The sequence below is a fragment of the Trachypithecus francoisi genome, unplaced genomic scaffold (assembly GCF_009764315.1).
Source record: "Trachypithecus francoisi isolate TF-2019V2 unplaced genomic scaffold, Tfra_2.0 Lachesis_group13, whole genome shotgun sequence".
Lineage (NCBI taxonomy): Eukaryota > Metazoa > Chordata > Mammalia > Primates > Cercopithecidae > Trachypithecus > Trachypithecus francoisi.
In genome coordinates, this window is record NW_022681458.1 from 108,618,620 (window position 1) to 108,634,548 (window position 15,929).

Below are 15,929 nucleotides of genomic sequence, written 5' to 3' on the forward strand. Positions count from 1 at the left end.
CATGTTTCCAGATCATTTAACATGAGAGCATCTAAATTCCCAAGAGAGGCAACATATTTATATTCAAATTAATTTTTGTAACACACCATTCTTCCTTACATGGCATGGCATATAGAGTGCTGACTATAGCTATTTTATTTCTACACTGTGATCCGTGTTTACTATTTATCCGTGTAGAAACTTTGATAACCTTTGTATGAAGCAATTACTATTTAGAGTATTCATTCATTATTTACCTATTCAGTGTTTTTTTCAATTGTAGAAAATTTCTTGAAGATGAAATTTCAACGGGAGCCTGCGTCCCGTTTCTAAATCTATACACAGTGCAGGCAGATCTCACTGTGAAGCCCTCTACATCCAAAGGCTATTTGCAAGCTGTGGATAATGAAGGAAATCCACTTTGCCTTCACTGTCAGCAACCCACTTGCCAGACTAAGCAAGCGTGTAAAGTGAACGCTTGGGATTCACGGTTTTGCTCTCTGAAATGTCAAGAAGAGTTTTGGATTCGATCTAATAACAGCTACCTGCGAGCCAAAGTATTTGAAACTGAACGTGGTGTGTGTCAGCTCTGTAATGTGAATGCACAAGAACTCTTTTTACGTCTTAGAGATGCCCCTAAAAGTCAGAGGAAGAAACTTCTGGATGCTACCTGGACTTCAAAGCTCCCATTAGAACAGGTAAGTTATAATCATGTGATAGATAGAAGGCAGCATTGTACTGAGTAATGAATATTGACTCTCTAACTTTATTTTTTACATTTTAACATGGGAATATTCAAATATATAAAAGGAGAGAAAATAATGGACCCATATCTCCATCAGCCAGCTTTAACAGTTTCCAGCATTTTGGCAGTGATTTTCATCTGCCATTGACTCACTTGTTTGTTTCTCCTAGAATATTTTATTTTATTTATTATTATTATTATTTTTTGAGACAGAGTTTCACCCTTGTCACCCAGGCTGGAGTGCAGTGGCGTAATCTCAGCTCCCTGCAACCTCTGCCACCTGGGTTCAAGTGATTCTGGTGCCTCAGCCTCCTGAGTAGCTGGGATCACAGGCATGTGCCACCACGCCTGGCTAATTTTTGTATTTTTAGTAGAGACGGGGTTTCGCCATGTTGGTCAGGCTGGTTTTGAACCCCTGACCTCAGGTGATCCACCCGCCTCAGCCTCCCAAAGTGCTGGGTTTACAGGCATGAGCCGTCACGCCCGACCATCTCCTAGATTATTTTAAAGAAAATTCCAGACATTTCTTTTCACTCTTGAATATTTTCATTCTTTATCTCTCACAAGAAAAGACATCCTTCCTTCCTTCTATCCTTCCTTTCCTCTCCTTCCCCTCTTCCCCCCTCCCTCTTCCCCTTTCTCTCTCTCCCTTCCTTTTCTCCTTTCCTCCTGCCCTCTTTCCTGGTCCTCATTTCCTTTCCTCTCTTTGTTTTAAATATAATCCCAGTACGAGTTATCACACCCAACACAATTACAGTTCCTTAATTATACTAAGTCTATGCTTGATTTCCCAGGTTGTCTCAAAAATGCCTTTTGCCAGGCTCACACCTGTAATCCTAACACTTTGGGAAGCCAAGGCAGGTGGATCACCTGATGTCAGGAGTTTGAGACCAGCCTGGCCAATATGGAGAAACCCCATCTCTACTAAAAGTATAAAAATTTAGCCAGGCGTAGTGGCGGGCACCCATAATCCCAACTACTCAGGGGCTGAGGCAGAAGAATCACTTGAACCTGAGAGGCGGAAGTTGCAGTGAACCAAGATCACGCCAGTGCACTCCAGCTTGGGCAACAGAACAAGACTCTGGCTCCAAAAATAAAAATAAAAAAGCATTTTATAGTTACTTTGTTCAAGTTAGGATCAAAATTTCATGCACATAGTATATTTGATTATAATGCTTCTTATGCTTCATTTAATCTATAATAGCACCCCATTCCTTTTTTATACTATCAATGGCTGAATATACTGGATCATTTGCCATTCTGGATTTGTCTCCCTGTATCTGCAAGGTATTGTTTGACATGTTCTTCTATTCCCCCAATTTTCTGAATAATAATTGTAAGATCTAGAGGCTTAATTTCATTCTCATTCAGTTATTTTGGGAAAAGATCTTAACAGGTGGTGCAGTGTATCTAGAGGCACCTATGGTCTGGCGATTCCCCTTTCCATATGTTAATATTGAATGACAAGGGGCAGACAGATAACCCAGAAATGTAGTCCATCACAATCAGAAGGCTATGTATGTGTATATACACTCACATACATGTATGTGTTCATTGCATTGAAAAATGTAATTTTAATACACCAATTTATGACAAATTATTATTTATAGCACACTATCATCAGTATTCACTTTCATTTCCAAAATTCAGTTGGATTTCTAATCTTGCTATCTGAACAATTCTAAATTTCAAAGTAGGCCAGGCTTTGGCTCATACCTGTAATCCCAGTACTTTGAGAAGCCAAGGTGGGAAGATTGCTTGAGCCAAGAGTTATCAGCCTGAGCAACATAGTGGAACCCCTTTTTTCCAAAAAAAAAAAAAAAAAGAAAAGAAAAGTTAGCCGGGTGTGGTAGCATGCATCTGTAGTCCCAGCTACTTGGTTGGCTGAGATAGGAGCATTGCTTGAGTCCAGAAGGTCAAGTCTGCAGTGAGCTGTAATAGTGCCACTGCACTCCAGCCTGGGCAACAGAGCGAGACCCCATCTCTAAATAAAATGTAATTTTCTAGTGTGCTTAATTTAAGAAGAATCACCCCTCAGCCACTGTCTGCCCACTAAAATATTGGATGAATTCCTTCCAGTTACACAAATGATGTATTTTTATTTACCTAGGACAGTGTTGCTGAATTATGAGCAAATGAATTAATCAGCATTTCTGTAAAGATGAATTAGCATATCTCTGAGAGATAGGGCAATACACTATTTCTCTAATGATATCCAGAGTTCCTGAAAGATCTTTTGGTCTAATTGGTGAGGGACATATTGTACACATCCCAGGGATGTCAGTCAGACTTCAGTTACTGCTGTCTCAGTGTGATGGCTTCCAGAAGACATGCAACAAAATGACTCAAGGTTATTGAAAGCAACCTGTCCAGGAATGCAGAAGTAATATAATAGATATCCAAAACAAAAGTGCTCTGAGAATAAGGAACACAATAGGCTCGACTTAGGTAGGACTAGTTAGAGAGTGATTTTATACATACACATTTTTTTTTTTTTTTGAGATTGGGTCTGGGGTCTCACTGTGTTGCTCGGGATGATGTTGAACTCCTGGACCAAGCGATCCTCCTGCCTCAGCCTCCCAAACATCTGGGATTACAGGCATGCACTACCACATCAAGTGATTCTTTCAAGAGGTGGGCAAATTTAGGATATCGAAGAGTGGCCCCAAGTGATTTGCCTTACAGTTGCTTGGAAAAACTAAAGAAGCATCTTCTGAATTATTGAGTCTGTCAGAGTGGGGGCTGCTCAGAGAGAAGGAATTGGTTTAAAAAGGCAAAACCAAAATGGATTTTTTTTCTAAGACTATGCCATTTGCTTGATGCACAAGACCGCCATTTGTAGTAGCTTCTTACAATGGCAACCTCAAAAACAAAAATCAATGCATTCTTCTAACAGTAGTTGGGAAGTTCAGCACAGAAGAGAAGATAAGGGAGGCAGTAACAAAGGTCAGCTGGACAAAGTTTACTGCTCCAACTTGTTGCCTCTTGTGACTCCTCGTGGGCCAGCACTATTGATCAGGTCATTGTGCCTGACACGCTTTCTTAAACAGGCTTTATACATAATCATGGGTTCCCAAGGCCAGCAGCCGTTAAGTTGAAGGAAATAAAAGCAAGTGCCACACTCATCTCTGTGATACTTAGACAACTGCATTGCCATGGTGTGAATTGGTTTTACTACCTCAGGTAAAATGATAAAATACATCCCATCTTAATGTAGGTTATCACTGATTAAATATAAAAAATATAAAATGTGTATATATGGACTGGCCTAAATAAAGGCTACTTTAAATGGTCATCTGGAATTATTCCAAATATGCAAGTTACAGATATTTGTTCTAGAAATTTCATTCCAGTTCACGTAACTTGGAAAGTTCTCTGGTGAATAGTATGAAAGTTCTAGGTAATAGCTATTGACATTAAACTGCCATTGTGTAGTGACAAAAGCATTTAGGTCAACAATTAAAGATTATTTGACTCAGTAGTATTGAGAAGTTTTACATTTCTAACCTATTGTTATTCTTTTCTTAGATTTGGTTTAGTGAATATGTAAACTAACTTACAGGTGCAGAAAAACCAGTTTTTCCCAATCTGTCAGGAGTCTTGGTAATTTATATTTTCTTGTAATTCTTTCATAATGAGGTAAGGGAGAAAAAAAACACATCTTATTGCTTTCAAACTTCGAAGAGAGGGTTTTCTTCTACTCACAATAAAAGCTATACAGAGCTCTCCTGATGTGTTTTTTCCCATGATTTTCCCGTATGAACATGATTGCACAATGCAAAACCAACAAACACTTCTTGCAGTGTATGTTGAAAACTGCTGACTTGTATTCTTATTGCAGCTAAATGAAATGATAAGAAACCCAAGGGAAGGACATTTCTGGCAGGTGGATCACATCAAGCCAGTGTATGGGGGAGGGGGACAGTGTTCCCTGGACAACCTGCAGACTCTCTGCACAGTCTGTCACAAAGAGGTCAGTGAAGCTCTCATATAGCTTTGACTGCATCCTGAGACGTCAGATGGAAAATTGTGCACACAGGTGTGGAAGATTATGTGGATAAATTTATCCCTGGTCTGAGATTCGAGGCGCATTTTACTCCTTTCATCATCTAACACTTGCCTTTCCTCTCAAGGCCCGTGTCACAGATGCAAGAAAAGCTGCTTCCCTTTTCATTCATTCTAGGACCAAGACATTTGCACCACTACCAAGAAAGAAATGAATACAATTTACATATTGTCTTGATGAGACCCAAACTGGAAATTTGGTGAATTAGGGCAGTGATACATGTTTGCATATAACTAAGGATATCCTGAAATATCTGAAAACATTGATAAGTTATCTCTAGGACCAACTCAGTTCAGCATACAAAGGTTTCATTGCTGGCCAAAGTATGAAACCAATTAACTCTGCCTCATCTTTTGGTAGTTACTTACCCGTTGCTTAGAATGAGAGGAAAAAAACACATACTATTGTTTATCTACCAGGATACATTTTTTACAGGCAGTCCAGTAAAAGGTAATGGGATTTATCTGTTGAGATCATCTTAGAAATATTCAATATGCAACTTTGTATTCAACTTTTTTTCAGTTACAGCAAGATCTAAGCATTTCTCATGTTCTCTAACCATTCATAACTTATATCATCTAAAATGACTGCATAATACAATATTCTATTGAGCATATCTCTACTGTAGTTTACTTAACCATTCCCATACTGATTTATACTTATTTAAATTTTTCTGCTTTTATACATCATGCCACCAAGCACACTTTTTGTAAACAAAACTGTTTTCTTCATTTTGAGGTCATTCCTTAAGGTAGATTATCATGTGTAAAAATCACTGAGTCAAAAGTATTTGCATATTTTTGACAATGTAGGATTTATCACCAAACTGTTTTCCAAAGAATTTTACTCATTTATGACACCAGAAGCCCATTTAACTGCCACTGGGTATGGTCAGTGGGTGCCATTGTGGTGCAAGGGGAGAAAGGCCTGAAATTGTTTTGTTTGCTAAAGACACTAATGTTTTAAAAAGATGCGTATCAGTTATATTTAAACTTTTGAGAGCTATTTCAGATCCTTTGCCAATGTTTATAATATATGAACTCTTTACTACTGTTTTTTTTTTTTTTTTTTTAAGACGGAGTATCGCTCTGTCACCCAGGCTGGAGAGCAGTGGCGTGATCTCAGCACGATCTCAGCTCACTGCAACCTCCGTTTCCCGGGTTCAAGCTGATTCTCCTACCTCAGCCTCCTGAGTAGCTGGGATTACAGGTACCCGCCACCACACCCAGCTGATTTTTATATTTTTAGTAGAGACAGGGTTTCACCATGTTGTCCAGGCTGGTCTCGAATTTCTGACCTCAGATGATCCACCCACCTCGGCCTCCCAAAGTGTTGGGATTACAGGTGTGAGCCACCGCCCCCCACCGTAAGCTTCTTTTCTGTCCTTACTCTTTCTGCATGGATCACCTCACATGGACTTCAGTTGGAAAAAAAAAAAAGTCATCTGATTTCTCAGCTTTGCACGTTAGTAGCAAATTCAAGACCTATATGAGAATTAAGAAGTAGCCAAAGAAAATGCAGCCCTTTCTGTAATTATTTTTTTAGATTCTCATGAAAAATGTTACATGTGGGATTAGTGGAAGAATCCAGTTCTGGTCTACATCATTTTATTTTCTACACCAGCTTATCTGTTGTGTTGGAAATGGCCTCTGGGATTGGAGAATAGGAAGTGGGTAGATTTTCTTCACCGGGTAATCCCAAGTTGCCTTAAGAACTCCCACTTGGGGAGGCCGAGGCGGGTGGATCAGCTGAGGTCAGGAGTTTGAGACCAGCCTGGCCAACGTGGCAAAACCCCGTCTCTACTAAAAATACAAAAATTAGCTGGGTGTGGTGGCAGGCGCCTATAATCCCAGCTACTCTGGAGGCTGAGGCTGGAGAATCGCTTGAACCTGGGGGACAGAGGTTGCAGTGAGCTGAGATCACGCCACTTCACTCCAGCCTGGGCGAAAGAGCAAAACTCCATCTCAAAAAAAAAAAAGAAAAAAACTCCCGCTTAAATGGGAGAATCAGGGCCTCCCTAGTCTCCAAATGAGGAATTCATGCTGTCACTGGGTAGCAAGACATCCCCTAAGTTGTATGTTTTCTCCTGCTACGTTGGTCCTAAGAACCTAGGACCTTAGGGACTTGCCAGAGCTGCTGAGATACTCTGCCTTGTCGTTTGGTAACTGTTTAATAGCCAGCCACTGGGAAATGGGTGTAGTGACAGTGTAGATTTTCCAGACTAACAATACAAAGAGTTTTTGAGCTTCTGTAGCCAGTGCTTTTTTCCTAACATGTACATATGCATATTTTTTAACTTTTAGAGAACTGCCAGACAAGCTAAGGAAAGAAGCCAGGTGAGAAGACAATCTCTAGCATCAAAGCATGGATCAGACATCACACGATTTTTGGTGAAGAAGTAAAGTAGAAAAATATATGAATGAATGACAAATGGTTTACATGTGGAAGACTTTAATACAAAAGTTTTCCATGTTTGTTTAATATATTAAGAGTAAAATTTTCTGAACAAAAATCAAGAACTCAAATTCTCTTGTACTAATTATTTTAGTGTTAATTACATTTTGAAAGTACTTAACAAAAACTAAGATACAATACTAAATATTTCTGTGGCCTTTTTGATTTGATGCAGACTCGCAATTATGTTTCAGCAATGTTTTGTTAAGCTCTTTACCCCTAATATGCCTAATCACTGTATTGTGCATAGATTGTGTTTAAAAAATGTACTCTCAATTACCTAAAAATGCTTCTGGATTAGTATTGTTCTGGATTGTCATAGGTATGAATGGAACATTGCAAAACCTCATGGGAAATTTCAGACACAAATCATTATCTGGGAATTCTGGGCCAAGCATTACCAGCTTGCTTAGGATTCAAGAGAGATTGTACACTGAATACCTCCAGAATGAGCTTGGGGTATGCATTTTGGGTGTTGCTTTTCTTGCTTTATTTTTTAGCCAGTCATCTTTATCAAAAATAATCCTTTTCAAAATGAAATACCTATGGTGTTTGCAGACAATTTGGGGGTTCTGTGTAAAGTAATTGTTAAAACTATTAAATAAGTGAAAACATAAAATGTAAAATGCCACTTAAGCTTGAATATCTTTTTTAAAAAATGAGTCAAACTATGCTTACTGTTGGCTGGGCGCCGTGGCTCACAAGTGTAATCCCAGCACTTTGGGAGGCCAGAGCGGGCAGATCATGAGGTCAGGAGATAGATTGAGACCATCCTAGCTAATACGGTGAAACCCCATCTCTACTAAAAATACAAAAATGTAGCCAGGCATGGTGTCGCGTGCCTGTAATTTCAGCTACTCGGGAGGCTGAGGCAGGAGAATGGCTTGAACCTGGGAGGCAGAGCTTGCAGTGAGCCAAGATCACGTCACTGCACTCCAGCCTGGGCGACAGAGCAAGACTCCATCTCAAAAAAACAAACACAAACTAGGCGTACTGTCAAAATACTCTTTGTCTTCTGGTTCTCATTTTCTGTTTTTAAAACCCTGTGTTATTAAAGGTATGTTTCTGGTACTTCTTTTAAAAAGAGTGATGATGATAAAACACTTTATAATAAGGCATAATCAGATGGTTATATGCATTTAAAGATACAGTGATAACATTAAAATGTAATTGACATAAAATAAGAGTGATAATGAAACAAACCGGAGGCCTAATCCTGCAATATGTCAGAATCATGAGAGCAAAGAGTCAGAACTATACAAAATACAGGACCAAGGAAGAATTACATTCCCAAAAGGGAGCTGTTTGTAAATACTACTAGGACATACACTTCTTTAGTTTGAGCATTTTCCCATGTTAATTAATAGCTAGTGCTTTACAACATAAAGGACTTGTTTTTAGAAAGATTAAACAATCAAAGATTATACAACCACAGTTGTTCCTCAGTTTCTATTTCATTGTATGAGATCAAATCATGTTGGTTATTTTATAAATGAAGTTGGGCTTTCTTTGGCCTCCTTTCTGCTTAGTTGGTCAGGCTCTCTTGCAGTTTTCTGCCTCATTGCTGAGGTAACCTAGGATTTGTCATGGTTGAGAGCCAAGAAGCAGGCACACTGCCTTTCCTCCAGCATGGGATGTTTGCAAGCGATGTCTAAGTAGATCAATTGTGAGGGGAACTTGCTCTTCAGATCACACTAAGATGATAATTCTAAGGAGAAAGTTATCGCATGTAAGAACTGTGTGATGGTTTGAGGTGAAACAATCTATGAAGCTAGACTCAGGCTATACCAGGTTTCAGAATTCTAATTAGAAATGCCATAAGGAGCAGTAAGCATTTGCTGTACAGGATGCTGACTGGCTCATCCCCATCCCTTCCTGACATGTCTCAGAGCTTTGTGTCCTGCCTTCCCCTAATTTGGTTTGCATTACTTGTGGGGCACATTGAGACGAAGGGTTCTGAGACTGAAAATAAAGATAGAGATCGATCTAATAACCAAGACCGAAAGGGCATCTTGAGGAGACTGTTCTTTCCTCCTCACAATCTGAAACAGAAGCTCCCCACTGTGTATGGCAAATGGGAGGTTATGACAAAGGGATACAGAAAGTATCAGAGCAAGCAGCAGATCCTGAGTGCAGAAAGAAGTGCAGATGCCCCCCAGGAAGAAGGTAGCTGCTGCCACTCTGGAGATGGAGTGAAAAACACAGGTGGGTAGAATGAGTGTAAAAGGATAGGCCCAGCTCTGAAAAGACTCGGAGAAGGTGCAAGATACAGTTTAGGCTAAGAAAACAACAACAAAAAAGGCTCTGGCCAGGTGTGATGGCACTTGCCTATAGTCCTAGCTACTCAGGAGGCTGAGGTAGGAGGGTCACTTAAGCCCAGGGGTTCATGACCAGCCTGGGTAACACAGCAAGGCCCCATCTCAAAAAAGAAAAAAGGCTCTGGATCCAGGGAACAGAGCTGGGAAGTGGTAGCTGAGGAAGGAACCCGCTTACGATAGGAAACCACATGAAAATATGCTTGTGGGTAGGGGTAGGGTGGGGAGGACTTCCGGAGCATGGTGGGCTCACACACTCAAACTGCACAGCCAGCATCAGGCTGGCCTGCCTTCCTGCTCCCGTCACTGGGTGACATTGATCCCAGACACATTCTGATGACTAGTAAAGTTGCTTTTGGTAGCCCCAGAGCCAGGAAGAAGAATTAATATGGAATTGTTAAAGACGCCCACTCTTAGCATTAATTACAGCGCAACATACATTTCTTGGGGAGATTTTCCTGGGACAAGTGAATACTCTCTACATTTTCTTAACTGGATGGGAAAAGGATTTTCTGCCCATACATCTTGCTAATAAATCAAATCTCTTCTTCAGATTCTTGAGTGAAACATTTAAAATATAGTTTCTTTAGAAATAAAAAGTATGAGGCATTTTTTTTTTTTTTTTTTTTTTTTTTTTGAGACGGAGTCTCGCTCTGTCGCCCAGGCTGGAGTGCTGTGGCCGGATCTCGGCTCACTGCAAGCTCCGCCTCCCGGGTTCACGCCATTCTCCTGCCTCAGCCTCCCGAGCAGCTGGGACTACAGGCGCCCACCACCTCGCCCGGCTAGTTTTTTTTTTTTTGTATTTTTTAGTAGAGACGGGGTTTCACCGTGTTAGCCAGGATGGTCTCGATCTCCTGACCTCGTGATCCACCCGACTCGGCCTCCCAAAGTGCTGGGATTACAGGCTTGAGCCACCGCGCCCGGCCGTATGAGGCATTTTAAATTACATGACGAAAAAGTCAATGCTCTTGCGCTCTTTACTGTAAATAGGTTGTGTTTACTCACAGGATACAGAATCATGGCTCTCAAACATCAAAAATAAATTGTAGAAATAGTATCTCATTTTCTGTTGCATATTATTAGCCTGTCTCTCATTCCATCATTTGTTCTTTTGAACTGGAAAATTGTGGGCTCCTAGTTACTGCACTAATCTATCTGAATATCCAACTACCAGAAAAAGTTTTATCCCATCTCAAGTTTGTCAGTTGCTTTACACGGTTAAGGGTGTTTTTGCCACCCTGGTTGTGTTCATAATTACCACTGAGAAATGTCACTGTTATTAAAATACATTCTGTGTTCCAACTACCTGCCTCTCTGCCTTAGCAGTTTCTCTCCCACCTCCCTCAAATCATTGACTAGGGTCTTTCTGGCAGTAGCTTCTAGCTATTTCCTGGAAACTGGCCTCTGGTACACCTTAAAAATATTGTTAATTATTCCACATTTGCTAAAGTGTTTATATTTCATGATCTCTCTGCTCTTACACATCTGCCTTCCCTGCAACTAGATGTCATCAATAGATTGGAGAACCACCAAACACCTAAACTATATGAAGCTAAAGTCTGTTTAAGAAAGAGATCTTCGGCCGGGCGCGGTGGCTCAAGCCTGTAATCCCAGCACTTTGGGAGGCCGAGACGGGCGGATCACGAGGTCAGGAGATCGAGACTATCCTGGCTAACACGGTGAAACCCCGTCTCTACTAAAAATACAGAAAGTTAGCCAAGCGTGGTGGTGGACGCCTGTAATCCAGCTACTTGGGAGGCTGAGGCAGGAGAAGGGCGTAAACCCGGGAAGCAGAGCAAGCAGTGAGCTGAGATCTGGCCACTGCACTCCAGCCTGGGTGACAGAGCAAGACTCCGTCTCAAAAAAAAAAAAAACTATCCTAGCACTTTGGAGGCTGAGGCGGGTGGATTACCTGAGGTCAAGAGTTCAAGACCAGCCTGGTCAACCTAGTGAAACCCCGTCTCTACTAAAAAATACAAAAAACTAGCCGGGCGAGGTGGCGGGCGCCTGTAGTCCCAGCTACTTGGGAGGCTGAGGCAGAGAAGGGCGTAAACCCGGGAAGCAGAGCAAGCAGTGAGCTGAGATCTGGCCACTGCACTCCAGCCTGGGTGACAGAGCAAGACTCCGTCTCAAAAAAAAAAAAACTATCCTAGCACTTTGGGAGGCTGAGGCGGGTGGATTACCTGAGGTCAAGAGTTCAAGACCAGCCTGGTCAACCTAGTGAAACCCCGTCTCTACTAAAAATACAGAAAGTTAGCCAAGCGTGGTGGTGGACGCCTGTAATCCCAGCTACTTGGGAGGCTGAGCCAGGAGAATTGCTTGAACTTGGGAGGCAGAGATTGTGGTGAGCCGAGATTTCACCATTGCACTCCAGCCCAGGCAACAAGAGCGAAACTCCATCTCAGGAAAAAAAAAAAAAAAGCCCAACGTCATTTCAACTTAGCCTCCACAATGAGCTAAAGAAAGCACTCTTGTGCTGCCTGAATCTAGCAAGTGCTTGGCATGCATCATTTACACACAGATGCCACAGACACAGTCCAATCTTCTTGGTGTAACCCAGATTGCTGTGCTTCAGCTTACAGCCTTTGCAATCCTGCAGAAATGTTTTACCTGCCTTCTACATAATACTTCCTTACAGAACTATGACTTAATTTATGTCTTGGCTTTCATCAAATGGGTATTTTTTAAAGCCATACATGAAATATTGCTATGTGGTTTTTGTTCTTCTTACTGTTTTGAAAACTGCTCTTAAGAGGTTTAGGAAGGATAATTTCTAATGCCTCTCTCCCCACATCAAACTGGGGACCAGCTGAGAAATGAGACTCAGAAATCAGACAGATGGAATTGACAATGTCAGTTTTTAGGTTAATAAAAGAGAATTTGAAATCATGCATGAATCTGCAGCACCCGTCAAGCTCTCTAATACTTAGGGCCTCTGTGTTCAACTGGGGCCCTGGGTAGCCCCCCTGCAGGAAAGTAAGAGTTAATCTATCCTGGAGGACAAGCAAATTTACCCCAAAACCCATGCCTGCAGTCACTTGACTTCATCTTGGAAACAATGAGAGAAGGATCCCCAGGCCAAACTTGAGGGCTTCTGTCCTCAGCACATAAAAGCAGTCTGTTCCGTAGACAGGCTGATCAGAGAGAAAGGAAACAGGCGTTTTCATCCTCCATGGCTTCTCCTAAATTTACCAATGGGATAAGTCACTCTGCTTCCTTTAGGGAGGAGGGAGTGAGGATAGAGAGAGGCCAAAAATTTCTTCTTTTAGCAAAACTTGAGGTGTGAGGAAGAGGTATTTCATGTTGCATCACTGTATGCCATCTTGTGCATACAGCATGATGACAAAATCAGTTCCTATTGAAATACCATTGCTCAAATACTACCCTAACCCTGGACCCTGGTCATGTGTCCACTAGTTCTTGAACTCCCCATGGGCCTTAGAAACCATCTGCCACCCTGACATCAATGCCTGCCCTTTCTCCAGCCTAATGTGCATCTCTGTGGCCTATTTGGTTCCTGTGCCTGCTGCAGCTTGTAAGTAAAAATGAATCCTGGGGCCGGGAGCGGTGGCTCAAGCCTGTAATCCCAGCACTTTGGGAGGCCGAGACGGGCGGATCACGAGGTCAGGAGATCGAGACCATCCTGGCTAACACGGTGAAACCCCGTCTCTACTAAAAAAAGCAAAAAACTAACTGGGCAAGGTGCTGGGCGCCTGTAGTCCCAGCTACTGGGGAGGCTGAGGCAGGAGAATGGCGTAAACCCGGGAGGCGGAGCTTGCAGTGAGCGGAGATCCGGCCACTGCTTTCCAGCCTGGGCAACAGAGGGAGACTCTGTCTCAAAAAAAAAAAAAAAATGAATCCCTTCCTTAGTGTGCCATATGCCAGTGTGGTTCCATATTAGTAGTTAAGTAGAGGTCAGGCAGCTGATTTTGTTCAAATAAATCCTGGCAAGGGTGTTTTTGCTTTTTTTTTAAAAAAAGGTATTTGTGGGCCGGGTGCGGTGGCTCACACCTGTAATCCCAGCACTTTGGGAGGCCGAGGCGGGCAGATCACGAGGTCAGGGGATCGAGACCATCCTGGCTAACACCGTGAAACCCTGTTTCTACTAAAAATACAAAAACTTAGCCGGGTGTGGTGGCGGGCGCCTGTAGTCCCAGCTAGTCAGGAGGCTGAGGCAGGAGAATGGTGGAGGTTGCAGTGAGCCGAGATCCGGCCAGGGCACTCCAGCCTGGGCGACAGAGCGAGACTCCATCTCAAAAAAAAAAAAAAAAAAAGGGTATTTGTGAATTATTACCACTAATCACAATTAACTATAAAACATGTTGTGTTTCTAGACCAGTACAATCCAACATAAATATAATACAAGCCGTATATGTAATTTTTATTGTGGTAAAATTTATCATTTTAATTGTTTTTACATGTACAGTTCAGTGGTATTAAGTACATTCACATTATTGTGTAACTATCATCACCATGCATCTCCAAAACTTTTTTATTGTCCGATACTGAAACTCTGCACTCATGAAACTCTTTTCCCAGTTCTTGGTAACCACCTAATATAGTTTGGCTATTTGCCCCCACCCAAATCTCATGTTGAATTGTAATCCGAAGTCTGGAGGTGGGGCCTAGTGGGAGGTGCTTGGATCATGGGGGCGGATCCCTCATGGCTTGGTGCTGTCTTCATGATAATGAATTCTTACCAGATCTGGTTCTTTAAATGTGTGTGGCACCTTCCCCGTGGCTCTCTCTCTCTTTTGCTCCTGCTTTCACCAGGTGATGTGCCTGATCCCCCATGACCTTTCGCGGTGATTGTAAGCTTCCTGAGGCCTCCCAAGAAGCTGAGCAGATGCCAGCACCGTGCTTCCTATAAAGACTGCAGGACCATGAGCCAAATAAACTTCTTTTTTTTGTTTTTGTTTTTGTTTTTGTTTTTTGAGACGGAGTCTCGCTCTTGTCACTCAGACTGGAGTGCAGTGGTGCAATCTCAGCTCACTGCAGCCTCCGCGTTCCGGGTTCAAGTGATTCTCCTGCCTCAGCTTCCTGAGTAGCTGGGATTACAGGCACCTGCCACTATGCCTGGCTAATTTTTGTACTTTTAGTAGATATGGGGTTTAGCCATGTTGGCCAGGCTGGTCTCAAACTTCTGACCTCAGGTGACCTGCCCACCTCAGCCTCCCAAAGTGCTGGGATTACAGGTGTGAGCCACCACACCCAGTGCTAAACATCTTTTCTTTATAAATTACCCAGTCTCAGGTATCTCCTTACAGCAATGCAAGAATAGTGTAAAACACCACCATTCTACTTTTTGTCAGTATGTATTTGACTAATAATCTAGGCACCTCATATAAGTGCAGTCATGCAATATTTGTCCTTTTGTGTCTGGCCTATTTCACTTATCATTATGTCCTCAGGGTTTATCCACGTTGAAGCATATGTCAGAATCTCCTTCCTATTTTAGGCCAAATAATATTTCATTATTATCTACTAATTTTTTAAATTCATTCATCCATCCATGGACATAGGGGTTGTGTCCACCTTTCAGTTGTTGTGAATAATGCTGCTGTGAATATGAGTATGCACGTGCCTGTTTGAAACTCCGTTTTCAGTTCTTTGGGGTATGTACCCAAAAGTGGAATTGCTGGAACAAATAAGTCTAGTTTAATATTTTGAGGAAATGCTACACTGTTTTCTACAGCTGCAACATTTTACATTCCCACCAGCAATGCACAAGGGTTCCAATTTCTCCACATCCTCACCAACACTTTATGTTTTGCCTCGTTTTATAGTAGCCACCCTAAAGGGTTTGAAATAGTATCTCACTGTGGTCTTGATTTGCTTTTCCCGAACGATTAGTGATGTTGAGGATCTTTTCATATTTTTATTGGCCATTTGTATATTACTGTTGGAGAAATATCTATTCAAGTCCTATACCCATTTTTGAATTGAATTATTTGCTAATTTATTGTTGAGTTTTAGGAGTTATTTATATCTTCTGGACATTAATTACTTACCAGATATGTGATTTGCAAATCTTCTCTCTTATCCTGTGAATTGTCGTTTTACTCAGTTGAATAAACTTTACCCCAAAAGTTTTAAATTTTTTATGAAGCCCAATTTGTCTGTTATTTCTTTTGTTGCCTGTGCTTTTGATGTCAGATCTAGGAAGTCATTGCCAAGTCCAATGCCTTGAAGCCTTTCCCCTGTGTTTTCTTCTAAGGGTTTTATAGTTTTAGTTCCTACATTTAAGTCTTTGATCTATTTCATGTTAATTTTTGTATTTAGCATTAGCTAAGGCCCAACTTCCTTCTTTTACATGTAGATGTGCAGTTTCCCCAGCACCATTTGTTGAAAAGACTGTCCTTTCCCCGTT

At 41.6% G+C, this 15,929-nt stretch overlaps 1 protein-coding gene across 1 annotated transcript in view; it reads left to right on the forward strand.

Moving 5' to 3' along the window:
* The window catches only part of ZRANB3 (zinc finger RANBP2-type containing 3), a 324,081-nt gene extending 316,211 nt beyond the window's left edge, over positions 1-7,870 (forward strand). The window contains exons 19-21 of the mRNA XM_033231677.1: positions 263-677; positions 4,566-4,697; positions 7,094-7,870. Coding sequence (XP_033087568.1) covers positions 263-677; positions 4,566-4,697; positions 7,094-7,192 — 646 coding nt within the window. The 3' untranslated portion in view covers positions 7,193-7,870. The remainder of the gene's footprint in view (positions 1-262; positions 678-4,565; positions 4,698-7,093) is intronic.
* Positions 7,871-15,929: the final 8,059 nt, after the last annotated feature.